This window comes from Pituophis catenifer, unplaced genomic scaffold, assembly GCF_029215685.1.
Source record: "Pituophis catenifer annectens isolate HBS135680 unplaced genomic scaffold, rPitCat1.0.hap2 SCAF_6, whole genome shotgun sequence".
NCBI lineage: Eukaryota > Metazoa > Chordata > Lepidosauria > Squamata > Colubridae > Pituophis > Pituophis catenifer.
Window position 1 is genome coordinate 68,977,912 of NW_027256886.1, and position 27,029 is coordinate 69,004,940.

The following is a 27,029-nucleotide window of genomic DNA, read 5'->3' on the forward strand; positions in this document are numbered from 1 at the left end:
TCTGACTTAATCCAATAGCGAGACCTCCCTATCAAATGAATCCCTTTTATTATAGTAGTAACCAAATTTGAACATTAGTGAATATGAATAATGACAGTCAAAGTAATCCGATTCAATATAAAATATCAGCTCCCATTGTATCAGCTTTTAATTTTAGTCTAGTTTTCTGGGGAGCTTTTCATATGGATGCTTTCTTTATCCTTTGACAATCTCCCAGTTTCCCATGGAAAGTTAGGAGATGCCTAACTCCTGTAAAGAAAATCTGCAGCATTATGGAGAGGCAAAAAATGAGGAATACAGAAGTTCCACTGGATAAGTAAATATGCCTTTACATCATTTGGGAGAGAGACCTTGGCATGTATGGTATGGAATTACTATTGGAATCATCCTATATTATGGGAATCTTTCTATTAACTACTGACTAAGCCGATGAATGTAGCACACATTATGCCAGTGTTCAGATCAGATTTATTTATATAAGAAAACTTGCAAACCTGCCTACAAGTTAAAAGCTTAGGAAGTTACATTGTTTATAACTTTAGGATCTACATTAAGTTAGCAGTAGGATCTAGACTTAATTCTTCAGTAGGAAAGAAACACACTATGGTTCATAAATAAAATGGAAGGATAAGCAAATTTGAACACAAATCAAATGAACAATAAAGACAGTCAACGTAAACTCAGGAAACAAAAAACACTTGAATGTCTGGCACTTCCACAGGTACAATAAGAACAGTGGAATTTTAATTCCAGGTGGCTTCATCGATATTTCTCCATCAGGCCAAGGATTACCTTGTATGCACGTTGGTGAGCATCAATGCCCCAAATAAAATCCCAGTGAGTCCAATCAGGGAACTCTTTATAATAGACAACATTAGTTGTTCGAAAGCGTAACTGTGCAATTTCCATTGGCCGGCAAACCCAATCTTGTCCTCCAGCCCACATAGCAACTGGCACAGTGATGGCCTCTATCCTGTAGAATGGTGGAGTTGTCTGAGGAAAAGAAAACAGCGTGAGAAAATTAGAAATTCTCCTAGAACAAAATTCAATACAAGGGGGGGGGGAATTGAACTAAAGGACTTCTTCTATACAAGAAGTATCCAGAGGAGCCCAAAGAAATTGTGAATCAGGGTAGTGAATTGTCATAGATTCTTTCACTGCAGTCCTTGTTTTGCTATAGATTGTGCCAAAATGCAAAAACTCAGACAGGTGCTGAGTTGTAGCAGGTGCTCCTCAAGATATCAGGCATTCAGAGACATCCATTCCTTTTAGTAAGATGTTTTATAGAAAATGACTATGGACAAGAATTAAATTAATTAAATTAAAATTAATTAAAAGAAATTAATTAATTAAAAGAAAAAGAAAAAAGAAAAAAAGAGTACAGGTACTGTATATTTTCTGCATCCCCATTTCTATTTAGTCCTCTTTGTTATATAGTCTCTGACTCAACCACTTTTAAAATTTTGTATTCTGCACTGTACTTACTGCAGGCTATATCCATATTGTACTTATATTTTAAAGATGCTCAAAGCCCTGAAGAGAAGATAGGAACGCTTCTTAATTTCCCTACACCTATCTCCACCCTTGTGGAGTGATCTCATCTGTAGTGATCGCAGAAAAAAATGTGTGAGTTCTATGTCCTAGACAAAAGATCGGGAAAGCAACAGGCCCAGACAGAGTGACTCCTTCTTGCTTGAAAGACTGTGCTGAACAATTAGCCCCCATCTTAAAACAGCTGTTTAATAAATTACTGAAGATGTGTTTTGTCCCTTCTATCATCATCCCAGTTCCTAACAAACCCTGCATCAGGGAGCTGAATGACTATAAGCCATCTGACATCCAAAGTCATGAAGTCCTTTGAGAGGTTAGTGGTGGCCCATTTTGAAAGTCATCATGGATCTGCTGTTAGACACACACACACACCCTTGCAGTTTGCCTACTGAGCAAATTGATCAACAGATGAGGCTGTCAATATGATCTTGAATCCCTGGGGACCTGTGCATGGGTCCTTTTTGAGGACTTCAGTTCAATGCTAAATGCCGTCATTCCAGAAATTCTTCACTCTAAAGCAGAAGAAGCAGGTGTAATGTCCTCCCCATATCCTTCCACTTCTATCCCAACTACTTTCCTGAAAACACGTGTCTATTGCTTTCCAATAAACAGAAAATTTTTACTTATGGGGATTTTCCAAAACAATAGGAAGTTTTCAAATCAAAAATACTTTCAATTATTTATACCTTATTTTTAGTTACCCAGGATAAAAGTATTTCACAGAATAATCTGGTAGCTTGGCAGAAAACAATCATTATAGTATGAGATTTAGGAATCAAATGTTCATTATTTGTCTTCTTTCCCATGGAAAAATGCAACAAACCCTACATTAAAGAAGTGTCAAAATCCAGCACCACCAACCTGGTTATAGATATCTATGTTCTTCGAGCCATAGTCAAAATATCTGAAAAGCCCACTTTTAATTAACTGGAATAAGAAAGAAAACACAACAGAGACATAAGGAACTATATTTTTCTATTATAAAAATAATAATGAAGTGTAAAGACAAAAATGATGCAGAAATCCTCCAATCATGTTTCATTACCATTTAAGGGGAGTTAACTCCAATGAGAAGATATCGAGACAACTCACAGTTTTTATCATTTCCATGAAGTTGTTTATTGTCATACAGCCAGCAAAAAATAAAAAAACAAAACTAGTCAGAACTGGATGTTAAGATCTTGGACCTAACTACAGGTAGTCCTTGACTTACAACAGTTTGCTTAGTGACTGTTCGAAGTTACAACGGCACTGAAAAAAGTGACTTGTGACAGTTTTTCACACTTATGACCGTTGCAGCTTCCCCATGGTCACATGATCTATATTCGGATGCTTGACAATTGACTCATATTTATGACGGTTGCTGTGTGCTATGGTCATGGGATCCCCTTTTGCAACCTTCTGACAAAGCAAAGTCAATGGGGAAGCCAGATTTCACTTAACAGCCATGTTACTAACTGAACAACTGCAGTGATTCACTTAACAAATATGGCAAGAAAAGTCGTAAAATGGGACAAAACTCACTTAACAAATTTCTCACTTAGCAACATAAATGTTGGGCTCAACTGTGGTCGTAAATTGAGGACTACCGGTAGAACACCATGTGCCTTACCAAAGCCACTGTCAGCCATTTTGTTTATGTTAAAAATGGAGGACATTTTTTTCATAAATCTTATATCTTACAACTCAACTCAAAGGTTCTACTTTCCCAACTACAAAATGGCCAATGAAAAGCTCAGGTTTTCACTCCAAAGCATTCTGGAATGGTTGCCTTAAAAGATCTTTCTAAAGTTTTATTTTTTTAAAGAAAAACATTTCCAAGTAGTTATCCCGAACAAATCATATTTGTACAGGCTTTGGCATGTAAGCCATATGCATCCATGGACATCTCCAGATAGATGGGTGAGTCAAAAAGGTTAAACTCCTTCCCCTTTCCCCCTTTTTTTACATACATTAAGGCTTTGATCATGCATTCACCCTCTCCCCATCTTTCTTTGATACTCGAGATAACTTAAAAATCAATGTGGCATCCAGGTATCTAAAGAAAACCCATTCACTTTTGGATTAGACAAAATGTGTTCATTGTTTAGCGTATGGCATATCATACATGCACTAGCAATATATATTAACATTTCACTCAGATTAGTAAAACGCAATACAATATAAATGTCAAAAAGGACTATGTTCAAGTATTTCTTTTCTTAATTAACAGCCTTTCAGAAGGACTGAGATGTGCAATATTTTTGAAAGACGTTTTCCATCATTAAGCAAATGCTGTCTTCAATTAAGAATTTGCTGAACTAATTTAACCAGCAGTTAAAGGTATTTACTTACCTTGGTTTTGTCTTATTCTTATTGGAATTCTCAAAAGACTACTTTATGATTATTTTTACCTGACCATGGGGATTTTTTAATTAAAAGATGACAACGTTTGTTGAATTCAATCATCAAAATGAGCCTTACCTGGCTCAAGTGGATTATGTGTTTTACTGAAGTATAATCTGGGAAATGTGAAATATACACATCAGAACGGCTCTAGAAACAGTAAAGAAAAGACTGTTTAGAAGAATTTTATACTGCAAAAGGCTTCTGTGAACTGTACTGCGTAAAAGATGAGAAGCATCTAGGCCTTTTTGCCGTCATGTGCCAAAAGTGGGGGGAGCGTGGGGGGGTCATGCACGCACGTGCCCACACCCATAATTCAATGCCGCCCATGCCCGCCCGCCCATGCACGTGTGACCCCGCCACACTCCCCCCACTTTTGGCACATGATGGCAAAAATGGACCTGGTAGGCCCATTTTTTGCCCTCCCCAGGCTCCAGAAGTTTTCTTGGAGCCTGGGGAGGGAGAAAATGGCCTCCCCACCCCCGGAGACCCTCCAGAGGCCAGAAATGCCCTCCGAGAGCCTCCACACAAGCCCTATACTTACCTGGCATCCAAAATGGGCCGCATGGAGACTCCTGGGAGGGGAGGGGCAGTGTTGGAAGCATGCATGCACGCTGGAGCTGAGCTAGGGCAATGTTCACATGCCCACAGATATGCATGCCATAGGTTCGCCATCACGGATCTAGGCTAAACTTGAGCTCATCACTGAGTAATTTCATACAACAGGAAGGGAGGGAGGGAGGAATAGATATCCAGATGAAATATGAAGATTATGTTGTTATTTACCTTTCACTGTTTAAATGCAATGTGTTTTAAAGTATGACACACCAAAGAATGATCAGCACCATTGGCATTGTTTTTTTAATGTTGTTTTCATCCAGAGACTCAGATCATAGAAATACTTGCAAATGTATATCTATATTGTTGAGAATCTGAATCAAAAGCTCCACACATTCACATACCCTTGCATACTTTCCCAATGCAAATTGAGCTTCCAGGCTAGGATTAAATTAATAGAATCATAGAATTATGAAACTGAAAGACATCAAAAGGATGCCCTTTATTAAAGACTGAAGACACATCCCGTGTGGTGCTGGACAACACAGTTGTCAAACCTCCTGCAACATTTTTGCCAGCATCCTTCATTTAAGTCTTGTGGGAATTTTTTTTAGGAAATGTATTTTGTCTTGCAAACTCTTTATCTTGGACTATTTCACTCTTTAACTATATAAGTGTGGGGACATCCTTTAAAAAGCTTCATTTTCTTTAACATTTTGAAAAACTTCATTTAAATACCTTATTTAAATTCTTCAGATTAAATCCACCAATAAGAGAAAGTGCTTGTCTGCAGAGTTCATCAGCTGGTTGCCGTCTACACTGTTGGGCCAGAGCTGTTCTCTGGTGTGGATGCAGCAGAACAAATTCCATCTTCCCAAATATGAGCTGCAAAACCAAGGAATCCTTTTTCCTGTGAATCTTTCCAATGGCTTTCTTAAACAAACTGGCAAATTAAGAAGCTTAATATTCTAAAATCCTTAAATTAAGAAAACAGCTGCAGGCTATGTAAATAAGTTTTGGAGATTCTTCCCATTTCAATTATTTTTCCAATTTTCAGATTTATAAAAGAATTTGGCCTTGTTCTTTAGTTTATTTTTTTTTAAAAAAATATGAATTTGCTATAAAGTTCTATATATTAGAAATTATGGAAGAATAAACTCACCACCTGGGTGAAGGAAAAAGGAACGATTTAAAAAAGGCATGTCCAACCTTTTTGATTGCCTGGGCCACATTGAGTAAAAAGGGCCACATATAAAATGTATAATATAGTTAATATATATAAATAACACTTAAACTTATACACCACTTCACAGTCCTCTCTAAGTGGTTTACAGAGTCAGCATATTGCCCCTAACAATTCATATTTTATCAACCTTGGAAGCATAGAAGGCCGAGTCAACCTTGAGCTGGTAAGAATCGAACTGCAGGCAGTCAGCAGAATTAGCCTGCAATACTGCATTATAACCACTGCCCCACCATGGCTCTTTTGCACATAATAATGTTTAAAGTTTACAATTTTATGAGACTGCTTTATTAGCTGTCCAGGATCGTATGCGGCATGTGGGCCACAGCTTGAAACGGCTGCTTTAAAGAACTAAGAAACAGTTCTGATAAGAAAACTCAGTGCTACTAATATAGGAATGGGAACATAAAAATAGAAGATAGAAATAATAGATTAAATAAGAATAGTAATAGCTGTAAACGTATAGGCAGAAGAACAACACAGGGGTTTAATTTTGCATAAATAAAACAATTTTGTGTGGTCTTTATAATAAATAAACCTAACAGAAATAAAAGTTGCTCATGTTAAAAGCAAAATTCAAGAGGAGCATCATGTGCACAAGGTCAAAAATGGAATCAAGTAGATGAGACAATAAAACTGGACATTGAAGACAAACCTGAAATCCCTAATGCCTTCAAATCAGTGGTGGGTTGCCCCCAGTTTGGACCACTTCGCAAGAACCGGTAGTAAAACCGATGGGAGGCCCCGCCCACTGCCCCAGCAATCTGCTCATGCATTGCGAACTGGTGATAAAGGTAAGTAGAACCCACCCCTGCTTCAAATGATCCTGTACCTTAGAATAAACTCAGGGTATCCTTCTAAAAACTGCAGAGAAGAAAGAGAAAACAAATATTCACAAAACTAGCCAAACAAAATGCTGATATTATATGCCTTCAGGAAGTCCACATACGTAAACAAGACGATAGGTATTTAGAATATAATAAACTAGGGAAAGTCTTCACTAGCGGGAAAAAAAAGAGGGGGTGGCAATATACGTCAAGGGAGGGATAGCCGCAGAACAAAAATATGCTGATTCTAAAGGAAGGACGTTGATGATTGATATAAAAAGAGGAAATTCATCAGTATTATTGGTAGCTATATATGCCCCAAACAAAAATCAGGGAAAATATTATAAAAAAACCTCCACGAACGAATAAGTAAAATGGAATATAGCAACATCTGTATAGTGGGAGATTTCAATGGGATATCAGACTCTGATAAAGATCACAGGAGCGGCAAAGAAAAAAAAAAGAGACAAGCTACCCAAAATCTTTTTTGATCTAATGGAAGAAATGAACTTAATAAATATCTGGAGGACCCTACATCCAGATGAGAAACAATATACTTTCTATTCGAACCCTCAAATATCATGGTCTAGAATAGATATGATGTGGGTTAGCAAAAAAGTGGGTTTAGAAATTGATTCCACAGAAATTACACCAAACATATGGGCAGAACACAACCCCCTAGAAATTAAGTGGAGGGTTTCACAGAGGAAAAAGATGAGGAGATGGAGATTAAATACACAACTTCTAAGGGATAAAGAATACATAGAAAAAACCAGGGGAGAATTAAAACTATTTTTCAAAGAAAATGAGAATCAAGAAACAGCCCGAACAAACATATGGGACACAATGAAGGCATATTTAAGAGGCTTAACAATATCATACAACGCATATAAAAATTTTAAAAAAAGCGGAAGGCTCAAACTGCCCTACAGGAAGAACTGGGGAAAGGGGAAAAGAAGCTGCAGCAAAACCCAGGAGACAAGGTGACAAAAGAGAATTGGACAATGTTAAGACATAAATTGAATTTACTAGACCAGGATTTGGCTTATAAAATAAAACAATCGAAACAATATTATTTTGAAAACGCCAACAAACCCGGCAGATAGTTGTCCTACAAATTAAAGAAAGAAAATGAAAAATGGAGTATTCATCAACTGGAAGACAAGAAGGGAAATCTACAAAATAAAGAAGAGGATAAGCTTGAAATTGCTCGTGAATCTATACAGAACTCTATAAAGAGGATGAAGTTCCTAGAGAAATGATTGTGCAGTATCTTTCAGAAAATGAACCAGTATTGATAGGAGAAGAGGAGAGGGAGGAGTTGAATAGAGAAGTCACGATAGAGGAATTGAAGATAGCAATTTCCAGATTGAGGAATAATAAATCACCAGGTCTGGACGGTATCCCACGAGAACTATACAAAAAACTGGAGGATATATTATTACCAAAATTATTGGAGATTTACAAAGAGGCGCTATTGGATGCCAAAACACCTGATTCGTGAAGGGAAGCGTATATCACATTGCTACCAAAAGAAGGTACCGACTCAAAACAAATAAAAAATTATAGACCAATTTCCCTTTTAAATTCAGATTACAAAATTTTCATGAGCATAATGGCTGAAAGAATGAAAAGAATATTAAATATTATGATACATACAGATCGGAACGGCTTCCTCCCTAGCAGACAAATAAGGAATAATATAAGAATAGTCATTGATACTCTAGAATATTACAAAGCCCACCCTGAAAAGAAAATGGCATTAGTTTTTCTAAACGCCCAAAAAGTGTTCGACAACTTAAATTGGGAGTTTATGATTGAACAAATTAAAATCATGAAACTTGGAATGAACTTTGAGAGAATGATAAAGACAATGTACAATAAACAAAGGGCGAACATAATATTAAATGGAGATATGACTAAATCATTCCAGATAAAGAAGGGGGTAAGACAAGGATGTCCACTATCACCATTATTACTCATTATGGCCCTAGAAGTATTGTTAAACAGGATTAGAAACAATAATGAAATAAAAGATTTGAAGATTAGGAATGAGGAATATAAAATGCAGGCCTTTGCTGATGATGTAGTGTTGATTGTGGAGGAACCATTGGAATTGGGCAAAAAATTTTTGGAGGAATTAGGTAGATATGGAAAGATGTCCAGATTTAAATTAAACAAAGCCAAAACTAAAATGTTGGTTAAGAATTTGACAGAAAGGCAAAAGGAAGAAGTAGAAAAGATAATGGACTTATAAATTGTTAAAAAAATTAAATATCTAGGAATTTGGATAACATCAAGATGTTCAGCCCTGAAAGAGGATAATTACATACCCCTGATTAAAAAAATTAAACAAGATTTGGAAAGATGGGGAAACTTGCAACTATCTCTTTTAGGTCGGATAGCCTCAATAAAAATGAATACCCTGCCCAAGTTATTAGACCTATTTCAAACTACGCCGGTTAACCTTGACAAAAAGTTTTTTCTAGAATTGAATAAAATCACAAGGAAATTTGTTTGGGGAGGGAAAAAACCTAGAATCTCATTTCGATCATTACAGGACAATAGAAGTAGGGGAGGATTTGGACTCCCAGCATGGGAAATTTATTATAAAGCAGGCAATTTAGTGTGGATAAGGGAATGGGTCACTTTAGAAAATAAAAGAATTTTAACCCTGGAAGGGCACGATCTACAGAGAGGTTGGCACACGTATTTACGGGATAAGGAAAAGAAGAAAAAAATATACTTTCACAGGCATAAGATATGGGACACTTTATTACAAACCTGGAAGGAAATTGGGCAAAAACAATATATGAAGGTCCCAAATTGGCTTTCAACAAAGGAAGCTATAATATACCCCAATGCGCTAGGCGTTGATAAAATGTTTAGGTACAAGGATATTTTAGACAGTTGCGGGAATCTTAAAACCAATGAATCATTGAGAGTACAGGGTATCCACATTGACTGGTGGCCATATTTGCAGATTAGATCTAGGCACGAAAAAGACAAAGAGAAATTCGGAATAGAGACGGGTCCAAATAGATTTGATAAATTATTAATAGGCACGGAAAAAAGTACTAGCTAAATTATATAACTACCTATTAGAATATGATAGAGCAGAAGAGGTGGTAAAAGAACAAACGATTGTGTGGGCAAAAAATATAGGACATAGTATAAATTTAGCTGATTGGGAAATAATTTGGAATAGAAATTACAAACTGACAAGAGTGGTAGCATTTAAAGAAAATCAATATAAAATGCTATATAGATGGCATTTAGCCCCCACAAGATTAGCCAAAATCTACCCTAACACAAGCACAAACTGTTGGAAATGTGACTACCACCAGGGTACCTTCTTTCATATGTGGTGGATGTGCCCCAAAGTGATGAAGTATTGGAAAAAGATCCAAAATTGGATCCAAGAAATAATTGAGGAAAATATAGATTTGGCTCCTGAAACCTTTCTCCTGGGAGTACTAAAGAGGACGTACGAGAAAAAAAAGAGATACTTAATTATACATATCATTACGGCAGCTAGATTAACATACGCACAGCATTGGAAAGAAAAGGGAACACCACCGGAAGAACATTTAATTCGGAAAATCCTAGAATGTGCCGAGATGAGCAAACTAACATATGAGATTAACGAGAAGGAGGAATCAGAATACTATATAGTGTGGGGACTCTGGTATAAATGGATAGAAGATCGAATAAAGAAGGGACAAGGGATAGTATAAATAGTAAAATAAGTGGGTAAATCATAAGACACTATAACAAAAGGATGTATCCAATTTATATACATATTAGCACTGTTAAACCGATATCTTGTGTATTGTATTACAATGTAATTTAATAAAAACTTTAAAAAAAAAGAAATTATAATGTAAAAACTAAAATTATATTAAATCTAAATTATATCTTAAAGTACAGCAGTAGAAATGTATCTAAAACTATTAATATCAGCAAAATGGTAAGCACTCCCTTTCTGCTCTTGAAAATCTTTCCTACCTTTAAGTCCCTAGTGAAGACTTCCAAGGCTTTGCTGATAGGTTCAGCTTTAATGTACATACCTTGATTAATACTTCTGGCAAACGTAGTATTTGTAATATGGGACTTATGGCTTTCTGTAATGTGTATGCAGGACCCAAGGCAAAAAACAGTTTTATTTTTTCAGCCAGGTGTGGGCGGACAGAAAGTGCAACATAAGCTGTGAAAACACAAAACATTTTAGTTTAGCACCTTTTTAAATGCAGAGGAAAGTAATTCTGTATTTACAGGCAAAAATGGAATGTATGAAGACTTCATAGGACTACTTCATGTAATATGTAAAAGCCAACAATTTAGTTTTTTATAGAGTCCTTTATGGTTGAAACCATCAGCTACCTAGGTTGATGTCAACAAAGTTTATAATCCCTTGATTTAGATTATCAACTGACCATTGCTTATACGTTTATTCCGTATTTTTAATTGCTTTTACAGGGAGTGGAGCGTGATTTTAACTTCACAATGGCCAAGATTATTTGCTGAACTTTATATATAAGGAGAAAATATGGCATTGGTTTTGGCAAGCAAAACATTTCCCTGCCTGGATTTCTTTCCTCGAATTGGGAAACCATAAATTGTGTAGGCTCCCCCATGACTGGGACTCCCCCAGTCCCTCTTGAGACTGAAGGATACCCATGAAAATACTTAGAAAGCCAAGGAATATTGGTAAACCCAGGAAAAGATATTAGGAGTTAAACATAGACTCTGGAAAGCAAGGCCAATAAAATAAATCCATAAAATTAACTTTCTTGAAAATAACTAGGTCCATGAAATGCTTTCTTTGTTATTTCACACCATTGTTTTTGTAATTTGTATCACCTCATGGAAAGCTCTCATGTCTGACCTCATATGTGCCAATAGAATATATGTTTTAACTCATTCATATATAATTCCTTCTCATTCATATATTATTCCTTCTACTCTCAATTCAGGAATTCATCTCAGAAGTCAATGAGGGTGGGGAAGGAGACTTCAACTTTTCATTCTGAGTTTGATGTCATCACAAGTGTGACATGATTTAAAAAGGGATTCCAGCTGGCTTTAATAATTTTCTAAATGGTGAGAGAGGCTGTGGGATTAATAACCTTGAATTAAAAATGGTACTGGCTGGGCAAAGATATATGCATCATGAGTTATCTGGAGAAAAAAAATCATGAAAAAGGAAAGAACTAGGGATTGGCTCTTTTCTCAGAGTAAAAATGGACTTTTAGGTTCTAGGCTCTAGAGTGTAAAACTCTAGACAGCTCAAGATGGGGAAAATGCACATATGTGGTATTGACACTTAAACCATTTGGTCATTGCTAGGATGGCATCTCCATTCTTCAAGCAGCCAAAAGTAATTTCAGCACTGGATCAATCTCTCTGATGCCAATATGGGGGATAGTATATATCTGGCAACAAGTTTTTCTCTGAAATTGGTTAGTGATTTTACAGGTATCACCAAGAACAGGAAAACCTTCCTGTAAAAAGAATGGCAAATCATCAACTTACCTATAGTGGATCCCAAAGCATGACCAGCATAAAAAATCTTCTGCTGTCCAGTTTTATGTAGAATAAACTCTGTCATGGCAGTAAGATCATAGATGCCCATTTCATGCAAACTGCAAATGTAAAGATGCCATGTAAAATATAAATTGTGTTGTGTGCTAATCAACCCAAAGTTCTCTCCTGGGGTACAGACTCAAAGTATATTACTTTGGACACATTATGCAAAGAACTGGAAAAGTCTTTAATTCTGGGAAAGGTGGAGAGAAACAAAAGAAGAGCAATTACAGCAGCAATTGGGGAGTATTGGGAGACTTGAATGACCAGCCTTGGAAAAAAACTATTTATCAATGCATCCCATCATGTGCTATGGCTTTCCCCTTTGCAAATCATTAACAAGTATATTTAACCAACAGAATATGCAAATAACAAATCGATCTGGATGAAGAGAAGATAGAAATGCTTTTTAGGTCAACTAATAGCTAACTGCAACCAAACAAGTTTGAATAAAATTGTAAGTTAGCAATCACTGTAATATGTAATAGAATGCAAGAAAAGATCCAGGCTTCCTTGACTCTTGTTCCTCCTGGCCAATTAAACCACAATTAACCCATTGTTAAGGAAAAGGATGAAGAACTTTTGGGCTGAATGGTCATGATCTGGTTTTCTATACCACACTGTTCAGCCCAAAAGCTTGTCACTGCTTCATTGATGCCAGCCATGGAAACAAACAAGAATACGTTGAAGATTACAAATATTTGTTTCTTGATGGCTAAAGGAACAGTTAAGGTCTCTACATAAATTTTTATTTATTTTATTTACATCGATTCTTATCTACCACCTATTTGCTTTGACTGTCAGAGTAATTCAGATTCTCTTAGAGAGCTTTAGCATACAATAAACCTATAATCACTTGAACTGCCTGAATTTCTGATTATTTGCACAGGGCATTCTTTAATTGACCTTTGAATTGATTAATTGGTTGAGTAATCAATTGACCGATAACCAACTTCAGTAAGAGCTACATTTTAAATACTAACCTGAAATTCCAAAATTCTGTTTCGTTTACTGAAAGGTGCTTGTGTCTTCTAGACCAGAAGTTTCCTCTGCTATTTCCAATCCATACATCATATCCAGCATCTGCTAGTATGAAGCCCAGGCTCTGGTGGGGTAAATTTGATATCCACACACTACCCTCCATAGTTAGTGCATGCATTAATAATATAGCAGACTTATTGCCTGAAAAAAAAAGAATTTCTTATGTCAGATTTTTAATAATAAGGTTTATAGAATCAGAATAGGGACACGGTGGCTCAGTGGGTAAGATGCTGAGCTTGTAGATCGAAAGGTCGGCAGTTCAGCGGTTCAAATCCCTAGTGCCATGTAACGAGGTGAGCTCCCATTACTTGTCCCAGCTTCTGCCAACCTAGCAGTTTGAAAGCACGTAAAAAATGCAAGTAGAAAAATAGGGACCTCCTTTGGTGGGAAGTTAACAGTGTTCCATGCACCTTTGGTGTTTAGTCATCCGGCCACATGACCACAGAGACGTCTTCGGACAGTGCTGCTCTTCGGCTTTGAAACAGACATGAGCACCATCCCCTAGAGTTGGGAACGACTAGCCCATATGTGCAAGGGGAACCTTTACCTTTACCTTTAGAATCAGAATTGCATAAAACTGTGTTGGATGGGAAATGACATTTCGATACTGTTTTTCTTCAAGGAATACATGAAGAGAGGTTGATGTGAATAAACACCCTTGCTCTGTTTCCCAAGAAGTACCCAGACCATAAATTTTTATTTCTGCTTTTTTTTTTTTTTTTACCTCCCGGAATTCTGTTCACATTTAGGTAATAGCCATCTTCTGTAAGGATCTCGTATTCTTCACAACAATATCCCCAATATCTGATTCTTTCACTCTGTAAAGATTGAAAGACAAATCTATAATGTAGAATGGATTGTGGTACAATGAACATACAATACATGGGACAAGCCAGAAATTATCTAGGAAATGATTACATCAGAAAAATACTTAAATCATGGCTGAATCGATGAGGAAAATAATTTAATTTAAAAACACTTGGGATGTCCATAGTCGGGGGAAAAAATCAAGATGATGGCCTGTGATCAAACTACTTTTTTATGTATCTTGCATAGCAGAGCTTTGAACCACTGTTGTGACTGCCATCTTGACTTTTTTTGACCATACCCTACATATAATCCTGGCAGCAATTAAGAAGAAATTTGGCATTGCCTCCTTTTGAGACGCTTTATGACTTCTTAGTCTGCCTAGTAATCTGCCCTCCAAACCTGAATTAACTTCAAGGCTCAGAAGCACTCAAGTGTTGCCAACTCCTCAGACAACAAGACTGCTTAACCAAGAATATTTAACATGAGGCAGAATATTTAAGATGGTCTGGAATGCAAGCTTCATGTCATCTTACTTATGGATGGAACTGAACATGAAAATTTCAACCTTTAAACTGCATCGAATAGGTTAAAAAAGTATTGTCACACCTCCTTGTTTCTTTGATAAAATATTTATTTGGCTTGCTAATATGTTGTGAGAAGAACATCTTCAGTTCCCTAAAGCCAGGACAATATGAGAATGGAATGAGTGACTTGGAAACTAGCTACAGAAAAGCCAGAGGACTGCAGTGACAACAAAATTGGGTTCTGGGCCAGATGGCTGACCAAGAGGTGAGTATGCTGATTTGTATACCCTTCTGAGCTTCCGTGATTGAGATGCCTGATGGGGTATTTGATTAATTTAACAGTATGTCTTTTGGTATGTCAATTTCCCCTGGGGAAGGACGTGGTCAAGCTCGACCTCGGGGAAGGGAGTGTGATGCAACTTTAGTGGGCTTTTGTGTTCTTCTAACTTAATCCTATCAGTTCTGATTGCCTCAGTTTAAAGCAGGGAAGCCGCTCCTTGCTGCATTCCTGCAGTTTCAGTTTCCCTTTTTAACAGCTACAATGTATCAACTTGCAGAAGGCTCTTATCGGCTCACCTGAGGCTATTTCACTTAGCTGAGCAATAGAGTTTTTTCTTTGCAAGAGGCTTTTTATATTGAGGCTTCTGTGCTAATTGCTTGGTTTCTGCGGGACGGTTGTAACTTTTCGGAGCATATGTATGTGTGATTCTCTCTACAATGTGAATCCTTTAAAGCACGGGTCTCCAACTTGGCAACTTTTGTGGGACCAGTTGTTTCTTTTCTTGGGGAGGCAGACAGTGATTCTCTCTATAATTCCCCCATTTTGTGCTAATGTTTGTATTTTCCAAATGCAAGTATTTTGCACAACTCAGGTCCTGTCTGCATAAATACCTGCTGTCTGTCTGGCTCATCATTAAAGAAACCTGGATTGCCTTCTCGTTGGTTTTTGGGACAGTTGAAAGGCAGGTTCTGTGACACTTGTGGCATGGAGAAATACACTGGCAGAGGCAGCAGAGGAAAAATACCACAACAGTTGTTGTAACAGTCCCCAGGATAAGAACTATAAGCCCATTGAGGTTTGGCAACCCTGAGAAGAGTCCAGATAATTCAAAGGGGAAAATACCATACCTGATATTTTGCGCTAATTCCTTTCGGTGCCTAATATCATTTTCTATGAGTTCTGTGTTTCACATACTGTGAAACTCTTTGCAGCCATGATTGGGTCTTAATAGCAGATAATCAATGGCTGCTCAATTTTCAAGTGTTGCATCTTTGACCTGTCTCAGTTCTTGGTTTAAGGCATCCAATGCTTGGGAGGTAGAATTTAGACTCTTGGCTAGGGCACATGCCAGATTGTTTAAGTTCCTGGAATTGTGAACTGCAAGTGCTGGCACCTCTGCCAGTGAGGCCGCTAGTGCCATATATTCAGTTTTGGATAATAGTAAAGATTTTGAATCGCAGTCTGGAGTTAGAGACTGAAGGTCTTTCCTCTGCCATCTCTGCAGTGAAGGCATTAACATGGTCAACCGTCCAGGTGGCTGTATGAAAAAGGAATCATTTCAATGTGGGTTATATTGCTGAGATTTTGACAAGTGGGGACCCTGGGAGCTCAGCAGCCTGCTAATTTAAAGCATGTGACTGAGTTAGTGACTGTGGCTATGAGTAAGGTATACATACTTTTATCCTTGATGTTGGAGCTGGTGCCCCAGTTAAAGATGGTGGAGTATGTGGCCATGAGAGGAATATTTCTGAGTTGGGTGTCATTTATTATAGTCTGTGGTCCTGAAGCTACCCCTAACAGGCATGTGGTCAGAATGTCTTTTACAGACCTTGCCCCCATTAGACAGAAGTCAGTGGTGTTCAATACCTCCTGTGCTAAGTACTCCCAGATGTTCCCCTTGTCAGGAAAAAGGTTGGGTTCTAAAAATCCTCTGGCGTAGGTTACAAATGCAAGTATATAGTACATCTTAGCAATGTTTTTCCACCCGTCCCTCACAGTCCCTCCCCCCCATTTCCTTCAGTCTCAGAAAAAAAAGTCTGTAGTGCCCACTCCTCAATTTCTGAGTCACAGGGGTGGCACCTTCGGTGTTGCTGTTGGTTCTGAGCTGTGGTTGAGGACGGCTGGCTTTACATGAGTCCAAAGTATCCAAGAGGCTTCCGGTTGACTTTGCTGCGAGAACGGCTGGAAAATACTGGGCTCCACCGAGTTTTGCAAAACCCAGCCGGTAACCACTGTCGGGAGACCCTATGGGGTCATAGCCGCCTTGTAGGGGCTGTGAAGGAATGAGAGGCACTTCGCTGACCACGAGGAACTTGCAATTTCCTCATTAGGTCCAAAGCAAGCTCTCCCAAATGGCAGCAGGGACGATGGCCATTTTTGGCAGTCACAAAGCTGGGACAACTGGGACTGTAAGATTTGTGCTGGAGCAGATTGTGGACAGAGCATTGAAACTGGGTGAGATAATTACCAACTTTTACTCTAAAGACCTGATTTAAATACAAGGATTTTAAAGGAGAACTTCCAAGCCTAAGAGGGCGGCGATTAAATACACAGAGAAAAAAAATAAAAAAAACTGAAAATCAAGAGGCAAAAGAAGCCCAAGGGAAGCTTTAAATCACAGAAAGCCTGAAAAAAGCTTAAATAATTTGAAAGGTGATTTTCAGGAGAAACTGTCTTGCTTATTTGTATTTTTAACACCCCCCCCCCCCGATTTATCATATAATCAGCTGTTTTTGACAGATTGTTTAATGTTGGATTTGGGAACAAGAGATCCATCTACTGGAAGAAGATAAGTACTACAGCACCATAGCCGCAGTATACTTAGTGAAAGTAAACTCAATACACAAAGTCTAATAAACAGAATAGAAGTAACTTCTGGAAGACAGTCTGACCTTGACTTTATGTTAGAAGGCGACTTGGATAATCTGAGAATATTTAATGAGGTTTTTTTTTTCTTTCTGAAGATTTCTAAAAGGAACTAACCTGCAAATAACTAAATTTCATTAAAATTAGCTATTGGATTATGGCTCTAAGAGATTGGAGGAATCTAGTGGATTAATTTGGATTTGGACTATTAATGTTATTTAACAGACCATTCTATGAGACAAAAGAAGAAGGGTGATAGAAGAAAAGAGAACAGAAGGAAAGTTAAATAAGACTTTAACATTTGGACAATTAGGAAGATATATAATTGAAAAACTATAAGGCTGTAAATCGCTAAAGAATTTTAAAGACTGGATTTTGGAGGTATAATTATGGGATTGATGAAATTATATTAAGCAGGAGTTTTTAAATATTGAGACGTTGGAACTATAGAAACATACTGAGTAATTTTTATTAAATTGTTATAAAATGGATTTACAGGGGATGATAGAGGCATACGAAGAAATATTCTTGATATGCCACTCAGGTGTATCCTTGATATGCTTGAGTGGCGTAGGAGGCTAATGCCTCCTACTAAGGCAGCATTTAACATCCAGCTGCCTGCAATTACTGCGAGTTCAATTCTCACCAGGCTCAAGGTCGACTCAGCCTTCCATCCTTTCTAAGGTGGGTTAAATGAGGACCCGGTTTGTGGGGGCAATAAGATGACTTTGTATAAAATATACAAAAGTATGAAGGCTATTGCTTAACGCATTGTAAGCCACCCTGAGTCTCCGGAGAAGGACGGCATATAAAAATAAATAAAAATAAAAAAATAAAAAATAAATGTTAAAAAGTGTGTGTGAATCTTTAAAGAACAATAAGGAGACAAGGGGATTGTCTAAAGACATAGAAATGAATGTAGAAGTCACTCAACGATGGGGGGGGGAGAGCAAGTCGATATTCAGGAAACAGATGAGAAATAAGAAGCAGTGGAAGGGAAAAATCAAAATAAGATGCAAGAAACTAAAATTAAAGAAGAGAAAGGATTAATAAGTAGGAGTCAATTAGATAACTCCTTAAAAGTTTACAATAGAACAGAAAGAAAAAAGAAAAATCTCTTTTAAAAAAGGAAAGGTTTAGAGGAAAAAAAGAAAAATCTCTTTTCGTAAAAAAAGAGGAAGTCTTGTGGATGGGTGTTCAAATAATACAGCAGAAAGAGACAAAGGGCACCCAGAAGGGAATGTTCAGTAGGCGCAAATCTATCAAAAAGAGCTACAAGGTTCCAAGAGAGAGAGAGAGATAAAAGGCTGACTAAAAAGTCAATAAATGATGGAATTTCAAAAAGGTTAAGAGATGATGGATAATGAGAAAATATATTAATAAAATGGATAAATATAAATAGGGAAAATAGTAGTATATATATTAACAGATAATACAACTTACTATAACTAAAAATAACTTAAGTTTAGTAGATGGAAATTTAGGATTAGGTAATCTAATTGTATTATCAACATCAATAGTGTATTGATTCAGTAATAGTAATATTCTGAATTTAAAATATTAAGGATTAGAAATTGTGAGGATTTTGAGATACACTCCCAGGATTGATTAAATATTGTTAATATTTGCTTGTTTCTCTGTCCTGGTCCTATTAGATCTCTCAGCGGCTTTTGATACCATCAACCATGGTATCATGCTGCGTCAGTTGGAGGGGTTAGGGGTGGGGGGCACCGTGTTATGGTGGTTCTCCGCCTTCCTTTTTGACAGTACGCAGTCTGTGTTGACAGGGGGGCAGAGGTCGACCCCGAGGCGCCTAGTTTGTGGGATGCCGCAGGGGTCGGTCCTCTCGCCTCTCCTGTTCAACATTTATGTGAAGCCGCTGGGTGGGATCATCCGTGGCTTCAGGGTAGATTTCCATCAGTACGCTGATGACACTCAGCTGTACATTTCCACCCCGGGCCACCCCAATGATGCCCTTGAAGTGATGACCTGGTGCCTGGAGGCCATACGGATCTGGATGGGGAGAAACAAGCTCAGGCTCAACCCCTCCAAGACCGAGTGGCTATGGTTTCCGGCGTCCCGTCATAGTCAGTTGGTTCCATCACTGACTATAGGGGTGAGACCTTGGCCCCCTCAGAAAGGGTTCGCAACTTGGGTGTCCTCCTGGATTCTCAGCTGTCTTTAGAAGATCATCTGATGGCTGTGGCCAGGGGGGCTTTTTATCAGGTTCGCCTGATCCACCAGTTGCTCCCCTTTCTGGACCGGGATGCCTTGCACATGGTTACTCACGCCCTCATCACTTTCCGTCTGGACTACTGTAATGCTCTCTACATGGGGCTCCCCTTGAAGAGCACCTGGAGGCTCCAGCTGGTCCAGAATGCAGCCGCACGGGTGATTATGGGGGCGACTCGGTGCTCCCATGTAACACCGTTCCTGCGTGAGCTGCACTGGCTCCCAGTGGTCTTCCGGGTGCGATTCAAGGTGTTGGTTGCCACCTTTAAAGCGCTCCATGGCATAGACCTGGATATTTACGAGACCGCCTTCTGCCTCCGATAGCCTCCCACCGACCAGTATGCTCCCACAGAGAGGGGCTCCTCAGGGTGCCATCGGTTAGACAGTGTCGACTGGCGACCCCCAGGGGGAGAGCCTTCTCTGTGGGAGCACCTGCCCTCTGGAACGAGCTGCCCCTGGAGATTCGTCGGATTTCCGACCTTCGTACCTTCCGCCGCACCCTTAAAATGCTATTATTCCATCAAGCAGGGCTGGCCTAAAATATTATTTTAATGGATTATTATGTTTTAGATGATTGGCCAAACTATCTAATAATTTTAAATTGTTTTTAACTTTTATATTACAGGTTTTTATCTTGGCTATACACCGCCCTGAGTCCCTTTGGGAGAAGAACAGTATAAAAATTTGATAAATAAATAAATTAGTAATCTTACACATTTGGAATATTGAAGTTATGGTGGAATAATGTGTAATTCTTAAAATATTAAATATTAGTAATTTAGTAGGGGATTACAAATACATGGTGCAAAGAAATGTTATGTTTAAATGAATTAATGGGGAAAATGATAAAGAATTATAAAAAGAGAATATTATTGTTGAAGTTGGAAGATTAGGATTACACATACTTATTTGTATTATTATTGTTAGCGTTGTTTAAAAAAGATTTGACCCAGTCAATGCACTGTCCACAAAATATGTATGGTGTGAAAAGAAAATTGGAAATAAAACATGTTTTTTTTAAAAAAAAGGAAGATAGAACCACATTCCCTCTTTCTAAACTCAAGGAATGTGGAGGTCGGCCAAAGAGAAGCTCGAATGCCTCGGTCTTGGTGTGGTCTTGTTCTTAGATGAAATAATGCTATGGGGAGAGGTTGGGACCATGGGAGGTGGGTCTCCTGACAGAGTTTGCATGATAGGGTCTTCAGTCCTCTACTCTGCTGTTACACACACACACACACACACACACACACACACACACACCAATGAGCAAGAGTGCCAGGGTGAATAAAGGTTTTGGGTGATTCCTAGGGCCTGGAGGGCGTGAGTAAAGACTTGCAACACAAAGTGTGTCCCTTGGTCCATGTCCCAAATACTTGGTACCCTGAATCTGGGCACTATATCCTTTACAGGTATCGTGCTGTTTCAAGGGCAGTGGCATGGCGGCATGAAAAAGCAAGATTATGATTTTTATACCGTTCTGAGCTTTTCTGATTGAGATGCCTGATGGGGTATTTGATTAGTTTAACGGTATGTCTTTTGGTATGTCAATCAATTTTCCCTGTCTGGTCTCCTTGGGGAATGAAGGGATCAAGCTCAGTTTTGGGGAAGGGAAGGGGATGCAACCTTAGTGGGCTTTTGTGTTATGCTAGCTCAGTGGTCGGCAAACCATGGCTCGCGAGCCACATGCGGCTCTTTGGCCCCTTGAGTGTGGCTCTTCCACATTCATGATGACCTGGCCAGCTGCGGCTGAGCCGAGAGCATGCGCACACGCAGGGAGACCCTCCTCAAGCGAGCACTGAAGCTCAGGAAAGGTGCACGCAGGGTGGGCAGCAGCTTGCTTAAGGAGGGTCTCCCCATGTGTGCGCATGCTCCCGGCTCAGCCACAGCTGGGAGCATCCGCTCTGAAGAGCTCCTGTGAGAAGCGGCACAGTGGGATAACAAGACCCCTCCCGCTCAGCCAAACGCCAGGCTCTTGCCCAGGTATGGAGGTGGAGAAAGAAGAGAGAGAAATTTAGCGAAGCGGATTAGAACAACGCCACAGGAGGAACTCCTAATCGAACAGCCGCTCACTTCCTGACCGAGGAGGACGGTCACCCGAAGGGAGGGGGAGAGACACAGAGAGAGAGAGATGGGGGGAGAGAGAGAGACATAGAGACACATACAGAGTGATACATAGAGAGGGGTGAGAAAGGGAAAGAGAGGGAGAGATACAGAGGGAGAGAGACATGGGGGAGAGAGTGGGAGATAGGAAGAGGGGGAGAAAGACAGAATGGTTTTGTGGCTGGGTAGGCGTGGCTAGGGGGGTCATGTGACTGGGTGAGTGAGTGACATCGAGTTGGCCATGCCCACACAGGTTTTGTGGCTCTGGTGTGTGTTTTTTTTTTTATGGGAAACAGGTCCAAGTGGCTCTTTGAGTGTTTAAGTTTGCCTACCCCTGTGCTAGCTTAATCCTATCAGTTCTGATTGCCTCAGCCTAAAGCATGGAAGATGCTCCTTGCTGCATTCTTGCGGTTTCACAGTTTAATGTATCAAGTTGTGGAAGGCTCTTATCGGCTCGCCTGAGGCTATTTCGCTTAGCTGGGTGATGGAGTTGTTTTGTTTTCTTTTCTTTGCGAGAGGCTTTTTATTTTAAGGCTTCTGCGCTAATTGCTTGGTTTCTGTGGGACCAGTTGTTCTTTTTGTGGGGGATGATTCTCTCTACAATGTGAATCCTTTAAAGGTCTCCAACCTTGGCAACTTTAAACCTGATGGACTTCAACTCTCAGAATTTCCCAGCCAGCTTTGCTATGTTCTGGACTTGCAGTCTCCTCACTAGAAGAAAACACCAAGTTTTCAGAAGGTTAGGAGGGTAGAAGGCTGCCAAATTTCAGGGAGAAGAGCATTGCATAGGGCAGAGGCTGCCTGCCATAGAAAAGAAATACTTCTTAGATCCTATAAGGTGATAGTGTTTAAAAGAAAGGAGTAGAAGCGGCCCATCCTGTCTAACATGCTTGGATGAGTACTGATTACGATTCTAAGAGCTCAACTTACTATGTTCATAAATGATTCAGGATTCATCAACGTTTTGCCATTCACTTCTTCTGAACTCAAATTTCCTTGTATAGCTGTCATAGCAATCAGCATCCACAGGGTGAAACATCTATAAAACAATGGAGTAATTACCAATGGAAAAAGACACATGTTTTTTCTGAAATATGTATTCATACTAGATATACCTAATAAAAAGCATTATGTAAAAATGCTAAATGAGAAATTTGGTTAACTGCAGATATTTCTGCTGGGGCAATAAATGGAGTGAGGCTGTACTTTCAAACATAGGACAGTCTTTGAAGCAGCCATATAGGAATTCCAAAGGACAATCGCTACTATAATATTTTGAGACAAGTACTTCACAGCTGCAAAACTTTGAAAAGTGCTCCTTTTAAATTCTTTAAGTCCTGTAATCTTTACAGCCCTGTAAATATATCTATTAAGTAAATTTATGGATAGTCACACAATTGCAAAATATTATGAGAGCCAGTTTGCTCTAGCGCAGAGGTATCAAACTCAAGACCCACAGGCCGGATCCAGTCCATGGTGTGCTTAGATCCGGCCCGTGGGGCTGGCCTGGAAACAGTAAAGGACCGGCCCTCTGCCAGCGAAAATGGAGCCCCTGACACGAGTGATGTCGAGCTGGCCACACACCCCTGACCACACACACTCTTAAATGGTATTATGATTTTAGTTTTTCAAAATAGCTCTAAAACTTAAATATGTAGACTAGAGATTGCCAGAGAAAGGAAGGAAGGAAGGAAGGAAGGAAGGAAGGAAGGAAGGAAGGAAGGAAGGAAGGAAGGAAGGAAGGAAGGAGTAGTTCTAGTTTTCCCTCAGCATCAGTCAAATATATATGGTCAAAAATGTAGCAATTATTTAAACATTGCAGTATCCACAAAAGTGATCACAGATATTTTATCCTATCTGCCTTTTGCCTAAAGAGCACAATCCTACACTATTAAAGTGTATTTTTATATTTTCAAAAGAGAATAATTTTCTTGAACAAAAAATGCTGGTCACAATTATATATTGTGCTCCATTGAAATATCTGTTTCTTTATACATTATTTCTTCAAATGTGAAATAAAACAGAGCAAAATTACCCAAGTGAGATTTAGAATAACATTTTTTTCTTAGAAATTCGTGGCAAACCTACCACATTTCTACGTGTCTCATTTAATTTTTAAATTCATATTTAATGTTACTAAATTCAAAAGATTTTGATCCAGAGATAATTCTTTTTTATGAATGTGGATTAAAGTTAAACTAAGAAAGATTGGGAGGTGAAGGGAAGAGGAGGAATTCCATGAGATAAATATCAGTAATTAAATAAAATCCCGCCCAAAAAACATTAATCCAGGAGCCATAGATCCAAACTTAAATCCATTAGACATGGAATATGTTTGGGAAGCCGCCCCCCCCCCCCCCCCCCCGAAGAATGAAATATTTTGGGGGATATTAAAAGGCAGAATATTATATTTCCCCAAAGGAAAAATGGAAAAACATGTTCTTAAAAACAAAAGGCAGACTCAGTCTTTCTTAATAGCTCCCAGCAGATATTTTGTGCTCATTAAAAAAGATTGAATAAAATAGAATAGAATCCTTTATTGGCCAAGTGTGATTAGGCACACAAGGTATTTGTCTTGGTGCATACGCTCTCGGTGTATATAAAAGAAAAGATACATTCGTCAAGAATCATAAGGTACAACACTTAATGATAGTCATAGGGAACAGTCAATATAAATCTTAAGGATACCAGCAACAAGGTTACAGTCATACAGTCATACAGTCATAAGTGGGAGGAGATGGATGATAGGAACAATGGGAAGATTAATAGTAATGCAGACTTAATAACTAGTTTGACAGTGGTGAAGGAATTATTTGTTTAGCAGAGTGATGGCGTTGGGGGAAAAAGCTGTTCTTGCGTCTAGTTGTTCTGGTGTACAGTGCTCTAAAGCGTCGTTTTGAGGGTAGGAGTTGAAACAGTTTATGTCCAGGATGTGAGGGGTCTGTAAATATTTTCACAGCCCTCTTTTTGACTCGTGCAGTATACAGGTCCTCAATGGAAGAGAGGTTGGTAGTAATTGTTTTTTCTGCAGTTCTAATTATCCTCTGAAGTCTGTGTCTGTCTTGTTGGGTTTCAGAACCATACCAGATAGTTATAGAGGTGCAGATGACAGACTCATGTGCACCTCTTAAGAAAGATTGGGCCAGCCTATTCACAAAACAAAAGAACTTCACCTCCAGGAATGGGATTAAAATTTACATTCTGCTCCAGCCAACTTCTAAGAACAGGACATGGCCCTAGGAAATAATAGGATTAACCTATTTAGCAAAAGACACAAGCCCTTTCATTGCACAACCCCCCAGAACAGTTCAAACTTCAAAGTCACAGAAACCTATAAAGATCCATCCACCTATTCAGCCATTTGGTCAGCTGTCCCAGAACCACACAGCTGCTGGTGATTCTGCTTCATCAATGAGTGGACCCTCTTTCCAATCAGCCTTCATGTTATTTACACCGTCTTTCTCCCAGCCTGGAACTGAACCAGGTGGATTTTCCTTCCAACATATGAAAATTTCACTTCATCAATAAGCTTTTTGAAAAACATGTTTTGATTGAAGCAATGACAGAACTTACATTAATGTTGCTTTCTTTTCTTTCCTTCTTCTCATTTCAAACCCAGCACACAATAATATTCCTGATGAGATACAGACCAGTTACCAATGTCCTTTCCTTAATGGTATGTTTTCTTCCCACAAGCAAGTCTGGAAACCTCCTTTTATAAACTTCCAGTTATAGCAACCTGCTGAGTGTAGCAGCTGTTTGCTCATATTTACACCTTATTGGCTGATGTCTTCTGATTCAACCTAATAGGAGGACTTCCCTATCAAATGGATTCTTTTTATTATAGTAGCATAGGGTGGGCAGATCTGCACTTTCTGCTTTGCCCCCTTACCAGTATAAGCCCACTCCATATTTACTGAGAACAGCAATCAATGATGTCTCCTTCTTATTCAATACAATTCAATTCAGATACAGTCTTTTGGATTCTTCTAATAATGCTTTAATTGTATTGTGGTTAATGTAATAGGTGAATTTGTAATGATTGAATTAACTTTCTTTCTTTCTTTTTCTTTCCTTTTCTTTTTTTAGTTGATTTGCTTTGAAAGTTTCTTGGAGCACTCTTTGATTTGATTTTATCCAAGGATCAAAGGAATACATTTGGACACATAGGGAAAATGGTTTATTTTGGTGTTAACACCAGTTGAGCAATTAAAACAAGATCATTTGTGGTTGATCATGTGAATCCTCATTCGATGGAATGATTTTAAATGGTGTCTTCTACAGTTTTACAACGGGGGAAAAATCAGAATATTTGCTTTGGGAGGGAAATGTGTATCTAAATTGTTAGTACTTTCTGGCTGTTAAATTAACAAGAATCTTTCAATATAAATTTGGAGACTTATTTTCAAGCTTGGTATTCTAATTCATACTTCTTCTGATACAGTTTTTTTTCACATGCATTGTACTACACATCTATTTTACTACACAACCCATGACCTGTTGGGTCATTGTTTCAAAGAAATTTACTTAGCTGCCTCTTGCAAACACCCATATAACCTCCCTTCCCAATACTTATTCCATTTCCTTTGCATCCTTTACATACAATAAAATATATTGCAGAGCATATGCAAATAATTTGCTTGGAAATGGTGATATAGGACAGCTGTACATAAATTACAATTCTTTAACTTCTATAATTAACTGTTATCCGAATAAATACTGCAATATAGTAAAAATGGGACTTCTCTGTTAATCATCAGAAAATATGCTATGATTTAGGCTATAATTTGTGTCAAGTAATGATAAACAGGAAGCCATATATAACTCTTGTCCCAAAGATGCTTTTTCAAGAGGCAACTGGACTTTCTTGTTTTTCTTTGAAGGCATTGTGCTTCTGATCCAAGAAGTTTCTTCAGTTTTAAGTGAAATGTCTTCAAAGAATAACAAGAAAATCCAGTTGCCTCTTGAAAAAGCACCTTTGGGACAACCATGACCTGGATTAATCTCCGTAGACATATAGTATAACTCTTATTCTCTGTTCACTACTGCATTAAAATATTGCCATAGCTTCCCTTATGCCACCAGTAAAAAATGTGGGCAACTACTGCAAATATGGTCATTATCCTGGGAATTTCTTTTTAAGCCAATACTTGGAATCATTTTGAGCATGAATGCTGATAGAAGATAGAGTGCTGATACAACAATTTCTTGATTATGACGAGTATGATTGGTGATGTTTTTAGGATTGTATAATTTATGTCATGTTCTACTCTTATTCAGAGACCTTTAAAATAATAGATAGGGGA

At 38.5% G+C, this 27,029-nt stretch overlaps 1 protein-coding gene across 1 annotated transcript; it reads right to left on the reverse strand.

The window, feature by feature from the left end:
* Window positions 1-759: 759 nt before the first annotated feature.
* LOC139318631 (lipase member M-like) lies at window positions 760-25,331 on the reverse strand. Its single transcript, XM_070946180.1, has 10 exons — window positions 25,297-25,331; window positions 22,654-22,762; window positions 13,916-14,009; window positions 13,134-13,332; window positions 12,100-12,209; window positions 10,635-10,771; window positions 5,233-5,379; window positions 4,015-4,086; window positions 2,413-2,478; window positions 760-993 (listed from the first exon to the last, which is right to left on the reverse strand). The coding sequence occupies exons 1-10, from the start codon at window positions 25,329-25,331 to the stop codon at window positions 760-762; spliced, it is 1,203 nt and encodes a 400-aa protein (XP_070802281.1).
* Window positions 25,332-27,029: the final 1,698 nt, after the last annotated feature.